This window comes from Ictalurus punctatus, chromosome 23, assembly GCF_001660625.3.
Source record: "Ictalurus punctatus breed USDA103 chromosome 23, Coco_2.0, whole genome shotgun sequence".
NCBI lineage: Eukaryota > Metazoa > Chordata > Actinopteri > Siluriformes > Ictaluridae > Ictalurus > Ictalurus punctatus.
The window spans coordinates 18,939,531-18,949,995 of NC_030438.2; the positions used below are offsets into that span (position 1 = coordinate 18,939,531).

At 39.9% G+C, this 10,465-nt stretch overlaps 1 protein-coding gene across 1 annotated transcript; it reads right to left on the reverse strand.

The window, feature by feature from the left end:
• Positions 1-7,665: 7,665 nt before the first annotated feature.
• Positions 7,666-10,445, reverse strand: LOC108256177 (protein rapunzel). The gene is made up of 2 exons (XM_017452764.3): positions 10,283-10,445; positions 7,666-9,639 (listed from the first exon to the last, which is right to left on the reverse strand). Exon 2 carries the CDS (start codon positions 9,635-9,637, stop codon positions 8,453-8,455), a length of 1,185 nt encoding a protein of 394 aa, XP_017308253.2. The 5' UTR covers positions 9,638-9,639; positions 10,283-10,445; the 3' UTR covers positions 7,666-8,452.
• Positions 10,446-10,465: the final 20 nt, after the last annotated feature.

Below are 10,465 nucleotides of genomic sequence, written 5' to 3' on the forward strand. Positions count from 1 at the left end.
GGAGATGTTTGTAAGCGGCAATGCATACTGTGAACTGTAGTTCAGCGCCAGTTCTGGCCTTGACTTGACGTATATATTTAACATCACAATAATAAACATTGTGATGATAATATTCACATATTATATAAAATACTGAATTATTTTGTCATTTCCAAAGTAGAAACAATGGACAGATTTTTTTTTTCTAGTTGTGTTCAAGGTTGAATTTAGCTCATTTCCTCTAGCTTAACTGTGATTTCACTCATCTGATTGCCATAAAGCTTAAGGTTTTTGTCCAGATTATGTGTCTGAACACACAGAATTAATGAAAATTGGTTTCATAGACCTTTCATGAGCTTGTTTAAATCTCACCAGCCATACAACGACATGATTAAGCCAGACATTAAGAAGATGCAGAATAAACATTCTCACATGGTTTTTATGCCAAACTGGACTAGTTTTGCTTGTCCTAGTTAGGAGCTGGTTTAAAATTAGACCGTTGCTGCCAAGATCGTGTTTTAAAGCAAATAATCTATGGCACGTAAAGGAAATGTGTAAGTGTAGACAGTATAACTATGATGTACAGAACAAATTCTGTTATAAGTAATATTGTAAAGAAGAAAGCGGGATGATGGAGTGGATTATCTCTGTACTGGGTAAAGATTTTGCGGATATAAGAAATGAAAAATTTGAGTGAAACCCAGTGACCTTGCTTCCCATTCAAAGACTGAGAAAAGGCCAGTTTCGGGTCTTTTTTCAGACGTTCTGAAATTCTCAACCATAGTCATAATTTTAACCCCAGCTGTAAAATAAAAAAAATTTAAAAAGGGGATGTAAAACATCATGTGCAAGAAATGCAGGAAATTTACAAGGCACATGCCTCGGAGACTACACAGTGCTACTCATGTGCATGAACACATAAATGGGACTGAATTAATTTGTTAAGCTTGGAAATTAAATGTTGTTGTTGTTGTTTAATGTATTTATTTATTTTATTACTCTGTGGAATACTGTAGTTCGTGTTGCCTTATAATGTGACTGAGTTTGTAAGCAAATAAAGTTTTGTTAGGTCACTGTTTGACGTTTTTCTCTTTGGTTTTTAACCTGAATAAATTTGTAGTGCTTAAAAACCATTAACCACTGAACAAGGTTTTCTCTAGTCTCTGGTCTGCAGTACCACAAATAAAGCCGGATTTGTTCCTAAATTTACTCAAAAGTGAATTATTTCATTTCATTCCAAAAATGAATGTAAATCGTGTGATTATGAATACGAATAGGCTGGCACATAAGGTTTAATGCAAGAATGTTTTATGAGGCCTGGTCAATTTTAACCAAAAACACTAAAGAAGGAAGAATGACTTTCACAGAACATAGAATGCACATGATGCAAATACATGCAAACATGAGGGTTTTTAAAGGAAGAGCTAACTCAATGTTTGTGTGTGTGTTTGACGTTTAAATGTTGGTGTGAGCCAAAAAACCCATGACCAGACACGTTCCAGTGCACTCACCCAAGAAATAATCTGTTGATGACTGATGTGATTTTCCTGATTCCTCTGGTTCAAAGCGGAACCAGAAAAGTTACTTACTGCGTAGTCGGAAACTCTGATTTTAAACTATTTAAATATTCTCCACTACAAATGATTATGCAAAATGAGTGACAACCCCGGGACACCAATAGTTGAACCGCTAGGCTTAAAATTTCACTTTTATTGTAATGTGCTGCTTGAGTTCCTGATTCTTACTGTGACCTCCAACTTTCAAACCAATCCACCTGGCATGTGTTAAAACAGTACTTTTAAATAATGTGAAATTAATGCTTTTAACTGAAAGAGCAAAATTCCTAAGTGTGAAGAAATCTCCTTAATATTATCCCCACGTTAGACTTTAATGACCGAGACTCCACCATTGGTAACAAGAAAGGCTTTAAAGCCTCAGGGCTTTATGAATTTGCAGTTTTTCATAAGTATTTATTTTCTTCCCCTAGCCAATTAGGTTTAAATGTTATACTTTTATTTTGGCAGTTGTATACAGTGCTTTACTATCAAAAAAAGATTTAGTTGTGCTGTCCGTTTTATCTCCGAACCAGTGTTATTGGAGAGAGATGTGAACTGTTTGCCCAGCAGGGGGCTCACAATTCCCTCCCCTTTCACATCGCCCTGCTCCACCAGCAGCTGAACACAGGGTGACGATACTCTACACACAGAAACTCAACAGTGTCCTGACTCATCTTATAACAAACTTGCAGTGATAACACAACACAATTCATTTGTTCTTACTGACTAAAAAAAGTTGATTTCCGCCAGCTGAATGGAATGTCAGTGCACTGCTAGAAAGGGTTTTAATTCCATTGATGTGTAATAGTAGACCCTCATGATACAATAGGAAATTAGCTCATGTTTTCAAGGACGATGCTTGTTGGAAAAGGGGGTCGTGATCAGTATGCTCCTCGTCTCTGTGGTGAGACCAGCCCTCCACCATCGACGCATGCGCTGGAAAAAAATAACAATAAACAACAACAACAAAATACAGCAGAGGTATGATCTGGATCTGTATTGATTTCACTCAGGTGTTATTTGAGCACATGTTCATGTTCATATTCATATTCATAAAAAGACAAGCTCTAGCCACAAATCTCAGGCAAATAGCAAACTCAATTACAATGCAGACACTGATCCAAAGTGAAGGTTGTTGCTTTTGGGTTCATAATTAAATGCCATGTTTCTCTGAGCAGTGTAGGTCATTGTGATTTATGATCGTCACTGGAGCATAGCTTGTTGCTATTCAATGTTCTCCTCTACAGTTACTCCAAGAATAATAAATGCAGTTTCTCAAAAAAAATAAAAAAATAAAATAAAATAAAGGGCTGTGTTATGGCTGTAGGCGTCTCTCTGAAGGGCGTTTGTGTTTAGTGGTAGGCCAAGGTCATGAGTGACTACTTCTGGATGTAAGAGAATAAATATGAGAAATTGGTAAGTACCAGGTGAATTGTCTCTCTCTCTCTCTCTCTCTCTCACACACACACACACACACACACACACACACACACACACACACACACACACACACACACACACACACACACACACAAACATATCTATTCAGGGTTTACTAGTAGAAATAAGTCACAAGTAAAAAGTTAATACTCATGGGCCGAATCGAAGATGGCTCCCAGATTGGCACAGAGTGAACTACTTAGCGTGTAAAAGCCATTAGTTCATGCCCTGTGCACTTCGCTGCACTATATAGTGAGACATGAAATTAATCAATCTATATAACTGGCCGCCATGGCTCCAACATCTCTACTATGTTTATTTCTGGTGCATAACTTGCTAGTAGCTTTATTACTGTAAGTCCACCAATTAAAATCTTTTTAGAAACGTTCTTTAGACTCTTTAAAATGCTTCCTGACTTTCTCTTCCTTCCTTTCTCTCTCTCCCTCTCTCTCTCTCTCTCTCTCTCTCAGACGTTCTGAGTTATGAATGAAATCCCAGCCAGTCCCATGCAGTACCATCACCACACAGTGCCTCTGGGGGCTCAGAGAGCAGATCTGTCTTAATTAAATGTCCTTGCAACAGGATCCCTAATTTGCCGCCTCATTTGGCTAAAGATCACCTTCAGGGTTAACTGCGGCTATTGCTGAACAGCAATCATCTTCATTTCCATGATAATCCTTAAGTGGAGCTTTTTCTGACTGCAGAAGGTTTGTCAAAGCCTCCGCTTCAAGAGGTTTGTCGTATAATTATTAGTAGCTTCCATTTGAAACTCTTTCTGATCGGGGAAACCAAAAACCCCTTAAAGATGTTACATATGGCCTTGTTTTCTAAAATTGTCTGTCTACATGAAGTATCTAACATCACCAAAATCAATGAGTATGATAAAAGCAAAGCAAAGCAAACCAGTCAAGTGGAGGGTGTATTTGAGTGGGGGTTGGTGGGAGGGTTGTTGATGTTTAAAGTTCCCAAATTTCAGGAGCTCTTCTTTTTGCATTGATGGATTGAAAGAGATTGTGGTGTGTGGGATTAGTGAAGAGATATATGCCAGGCTGTTATATTACAACACTGAGAAGACTCTCACTGTGTTTGGAGTCAACACAAGGGAACGAGGGGGGCTTATCTCCTCGTGAGAATGTGTGGGTGTGAGAGGCAGAGAGAGAGAGAGAGAGACAGAGAGATTCCTCTGTGCTGACGTGGTCGTAGGAGACAGACAGTGAATGATAATGAGACTGCTGAGAGAGAAGACTGCAAGCGTATGCACACAGCTTCAGTGTATGTCACCATTCTGTGGACTGCTAGTTCTAGAAATAGACACTATAGATGTCATATTGACCCTGACTATTTCTTTTGAGTTTATTCTAATAGAAATGGAACATTTTATTTCTATGAAATATAGACGTTCATCTCAATTACACACAAAACTACAAATTTCCCATACTTCTAGAAGGGGATCCTTCTAAAGTGAAAATAGGAGCTGGAGGGGAAAATCCAAGAGGAAAAACAGTTTTTTGTTTAATATTTACAAAAAACCTGTCATCATTTAATTTTGACTTTAAAGCGCTGCTGAATTCTGAATTCTGACTGGTCAGAAGGTGATGATAGATTTGCTGCAACACAGCTCTGACAGTAGTGCTGGTTGTAAGGCAAATCACAGGTATATTTTAATGTGCTTGTTCTAATTAACACACACAAAAAAAACCTTAATACTATGTCATTTTTATAGTAACAGTGAATTCACAGGCACTCTATATTAATAATAATAATAATAATCAATCTTAGTAATACAGTGTAATATTTAACAACAAACCAACGAATATATATTGACATGCAGTTATGCAGTGCAGTGTTTTGTGAGGAAATGTTTATAGAAGGAGTCTCCAGTGTCAGGTGTTTGTAACAGTTAGTTTTTCCACCATGGAAAACTGTTTTCTTCTGCAGCTTCTTTGTAACATGTTTAAGTCTTATGGCAAAAGTAATAATGAGAGCTAAGTTATTTCATGGATGATTCACAGGGATATTTTAGAATTTTCCAGGTCTGTAAAATGAAAGAGTTTTCCATTTTCTATTCACTACAGTCTATCCAAAGGCCCTCTATGAAATATGATATGTATATTTATTAATATGAGTGTTAATTGGGGGGGAAAATGGTCCACTTTTAGAAAAATGTGAACGGTTAAACAAATACTACATCTGGACAAAAATGCTGCCAGACATCTTAAAGCCAATCTATATGGCTGTTCACGGTGAGCTGCTGTGTGTCACTGAACAAATGTTTTAATGCTTTTTATCAGATCAGGCCACTTAGGGAGTAGTGAGTGGGTCGATGGTCCACTCTGACTGATGGGTAATGTCATTAGGTCTGGCTGCGATTGGCAGATGCAGCTGGACTGAGGCATCCTGGGATTGATCGACCTCCTCCAGCAGTGCTCTAATGCTAGCCGACGTAAAATCACTCATTTGTTTATGAAATATTGATATTGGCTGATATCTCTTCCTGGAGGAGGCTGGGTTCGGAGAAGAGATCGTATACAGATCTGGAAATTCTTTCCCCGTCTGTTCTCTGTGTTACATCCTTCATATCTTGTCAAACATTTTAAATATAAACACCCGCATACTCTTAGAGGATGTAGTCGAGTCCGTGAAGGACACACATACAAACACACTCACACTCTCACGCACGAAGAAAGCCCTTTCTGCAATAAGTGTGCGACTAGCGCCATCTGCCACCAGAACAGACACAGTTACAGATGTACGTCCTGCATAAAGGAGGAAGGAGGACGTGTAATGGTTGATCAGGTGGATCAGAAAAGCGCAGGTTCTCCCACAGTGGCCCGGAGGCTTAACGAAAGCCACAGCAAAACCTTTATCAGAGATAACAGCTTTCCAGATCGATAGCAGCAACCAGGACAGAAGCCACTCAACCACTAATGAATACAAGAGTTTCCATTGGATGAGCTTTGGGTTTCTACTCAGAAGGAACATTTTGAATTGTTTCACATCCTAATACAATAAAGCTAAAGCTGAGATTGTAAAGCCTATGCTGTGTGGTACGTCATACTGAGTGTGTGTGTGTGTGTGTGTGAACAATGAAGCATTTTTAAGCAATAATGATAACCTATTAATGACACTTTTATTCATTCCCAAGTAGCATAATTCATATGTAAATATTGTTTATTCTAGTAATTTTAACAAAAATGTACCGTACTTTGCACAGCACATGGTTCATACTTTAAAGCCATAGTTTTGGGTATATTGATTTACCATAACGCTAGCTTAAGCACTTATTCTAGCTCTTTTTACTGGTGGAAATGATGGATGGTTCCCTAGCTCCCCATCCCAGCAAGCTTAATGTCCAGCTTTATTGAGCTGAGTTCAGCATTCTATTCCTCATCTGCTCTGCACCAACAGACCTGCACGGTGAGAAATGCTGACTTGTGTGCAAATCCTGTAATTAAATTAAACGTGGCTTTGAGTGGTGTACGTGTCCACTGCACAGACTTAACAGCGATCGACGTCAGCCCGTGGTTTGTTAATCGTGATATTGTGTAACAACAGGAAACAGAAAATGCAATTATGTGTACCGTATATCATTCTGATGTGTACTGACAGCAGATCAGTTTCTGAAGTTATTCTGATTAAATTAGGCCAATTGTAAGGGTTTTTTGTTTTGTTTTGTTTTGTCTTATGATGAAAGTGTACGCAAACTGTAGAATTCCTCAGGGTTCAGTTTTATTCTCGTAATCAGGCCAGGATTTTCAGCAGAACAAGGAAACCTGGATTGAAATTGTGATCTGCTGGATCTTTTCATAGCTGACGTCTTTTATGCCCTCTTTCAGGTCTATGTAGGCCATCCTGACACAGCGATCTTGCACAGAATAAATAGGGCAGAACTTTGGCAGGCGTATGCGACGTCTAAAGCTATGTTTCTTGCCATATTGTTCAACAAAATCAATATTCATAGTGCTTAGTCCACAAGATGTTCACTAGGTCCTCAACGGAACTATTTGGGGAGCATAGCGTGGAAAATAGCCAGAATACTCATAAATTCACAATGCACTACAATACATAGTACTCAAAATATGTACCCTAGTAACATGGGCATAACCACGCATTCTATGGGGGGGGGGGGGGGTCGTGTCCCCCCAAGCCCCCCCCCAATGTTGGAAATACCAATCTGTCCTCCCAATATACAGTACAAAATATTTTCTTAATATATTATGTCTATTCCTTTTTAATATATTTCCGTTTGTTAAGGTAAATAGGTGTGTATACCCCCCCCCCCCCTTAATTGTACACTTGGTTGCGCCCATACTCGACGCAAGTTCGTTGAGATATTTTAGCAGCTCAGTCTGTAAGAAATGGAGATGGCAGCCAAGCGTAGAAAAGTACAGCAGAACATATGAGCTTTTTTTCAGACAGTAAGTAACTAGATACCTAAATAGTAGGTAACTTTAGCTTAGTATAGAACGCATCATACCATGGCTTGGTTTGTTCTTAAGAACGTCAATGAACTGTTGATATTTGCACACCCACGAAGTAGGCTAGGCTAACATCAGGTCCAGTTTTGACCATTAACTTTACATTCACCTGCATGTCCTCCCGCCGAGTTCGTTGGGACCCCCCCCCCCCCAATGTCCATACCATGGTTACACCCTTGCCTGGTGCCCAAGCAGACGATATTTAATTATGCACGATGCCCTTTTAATATGACAGCTGACCTTTCGTCTCACAAGTCAGACCTCTAGCTTTTCTGATTTTATGCTAGAACGTCTGGTACTTTTTTCAATAAACTTTTCCGAGAACCACGTACTGTCTTTCCACTTGTTTTTTCAAACAGATCACTTTTTAAAAACTTTTTATTTCCTTTTTAAACATAGTGTCTAAAAGGCTTACTGTGTCACAGTGTTCAAAAGACTGCTTTCGGGTCAGAATCCAGAGCTTTAATATATATGTGAGTACAGAGAGCTGATTTCAAGATGCTGAAGCTTGTGGGCAGAAAAGTGTGCAAAAAAGAGACTGTTGCTGAGACTAGGTGGCCTGTGTAGTGGCACAAGGCAAGATTAATTGTGACTATATCATGATTTACTAGTACCATGAATTCTGTTCCTTAAGTTAATGTGCTACACGGTGCTCTCGATTCTCAGATGTAGCATTAGCATGCCATTTCAGTACAGATTTAGGCTAGCAGACAAACAGATTTCTTCGTGCATTTATAAGGGGCTAAACTAATGCCAAAGTGCATGCTGTGGTTAATTACAAACATGTAGGTTATGACTTTGGTATTAGTAGTAAGGCCTGGTATTGGTAGTAAGGTCTGACGAGACAGTGATTAGCATTATGGACATAAATTAAATAAAGAGGGTAGGCTAAGTAACTGTTGGCTAAATGCTTTGTTTTTCACAAACATGATTAAAAGTATCCAATTTATAATGAACACAAACCAATAAGGCATCTCCTTTGATGTTTTGACCTTGTTGCTAATCTGAATGCACACAGAGGGCTACATTCTTATGTCTCTCCCAATAATGGCAGTCTTCTGGGAAGTTCCAAGCTGCGAAGCTCTGTTTATGACGGCTGACAGCATGGACCATAAAACCAGACAGCTGCTTCTCCAGATTCTCCACCACAGCTTTGGCATCTCCTTTCTTAGCAGGACCGTCCATCAGTTGCTGGAGGTTGTCCTTGGGAAGAGGCTGTGGATTGCTGCAGTAGGACACGACTACGTTGGTGTCGTTTACCTGCAACACGTCAAACCAGTTCTGTCCTATAACATACTGGAAGTTGTCTCCAGCACGCCAGTTGCGGTAGCTGCTTCCTGAGTGGTTAATAATGCGGACAGACCACTTGACCCAATCGTACTTCCTCGCCAGGAAACTGAGCAGCTCCTGGGCTGTGTCTTGGAGACTCCCTCCCTCTTTCTCTTGGACCAGTCTCTGGATGTCCAGGCATGCCTGCTCTGCAAATGACTTCACACATTCTTCAATGACTGCCTTCATCTTGGTCTCGACCTCATGGATTCTCTCGCTCCATTCAGAGATCTTCTCCTGCTCAATATCTTCCCCTTGAGTGAGGGCACAATGACCTAGCAAGGCAATCAACCCCAGGCAGAAGAGTTCCTTCATCCGGACACAGAAATCTTCTAGGACCCTTCTGTTCCTAGCCTCATATTTTTCCACCACCTCCAGGATGGACTCCCCGAAAGTGTTCGTGCCCATCAAGGCATCGTACAGCACAAAGAGGTTCCTCTCACCTCCCGTCTTGCTAAAATGATCCAAGAACAAACGCATTTTGACCTCCCGAAACTGGGGCTTGGCTTCCAAGATGTCGAGATATTTGCGGAACTGGTTGCGTAGGTTCTCCTCGATGGAAAAGTATTGAGAATCGACACGTCCCTTCTGTATCTCACGGTTGATGTCTTCGAGCTGGGACGAGATCACGTCAAGCCTATTCCTCACGACTAGGAACTGCTCCTTGACATAGAACACCTCCTTACTTTCAACGTTGTCCAAAGCTAGCTTCAGGACCGGAGCAGCAGCTTCACACAGGGGAAATATCTCCCCGACCGTGCTAGCCAAGACCTCAGCTCCTCTCTCGAACAGCTCCATTACAGCCTCGATGGCCTCCTTCTTCTGTGCAACCACTTTCTCCAGTGGGTTAGGCATGGCTAAAATCATCAACCAAGAAAAAACAATTACGAACATGCAGTCCTGAAAACCATACTGTCACAGAGATCGGCTTTGATCGCAACTTCATCTGGAATTATCAATAACAAAATATATTTCTTGATCATTATTTTTTATTTTTTTAGAAACATACTTAGCATTTTATATGATGGCATGATCTAGCACTCAAGGAAGGGATAAGAAAAAAAATCCATACAAGTTGTGTGTTTAGGATGATGTTTTTTGTGGTATGGATGTATGAACAAAATATGAATGTCCATATTCTAAACATTCAGAAGCTACCAATTTAACAGGACTCATCGTGAACTTTTGAACTAGCAATCGGTTTTCCAAAGAAATACAAATAGATAGATAAATAAATAAATAAACAAACAATGACGCATGGAAAAGCCACCTTTCATGTTGGCTGGGAAACGTGCTATTTTTAGCTCGCGCTAAAAACAACCCAATGAGAACCCAATGAGAACCAATATCGGAAAACTGAATCGAATGGATTACAGTTGGTGTACGTTTTTTAATGGTCTTTACAGGTGAAATTCAAGGGCCCCTGCAAAGAGCCACACCTTAAAATACCCTTAAACTCAAGTGCAAGGACGGTGTGAATATAAGGACAGATGTCAGTACCTGAAAATGATGAAGATTCACAAATCCTTCAGGAGGAGCCTTTGGGTAGAAACGTTCCAAATTCACCAAATGTCCCTCAAATTTTTCTGATTTAGTCGTGAGATGATGTTAAAGCATCGGCTGAGGAATGATGCATCTGGAAAAAAAAGAGAGAGAGACTAGAGAGAGAGAGAGAGAGAGAGA

Excerpts from the sequence above, each read along its gene's own strand:
- LOC108256177 (XM_017452764.3), bottom strand. The coding sequence starts at position 9,637 with ATGCCTAACCCACTGGAGAAAGTGGTTGCACAGAAGAAGGAGGCCATC.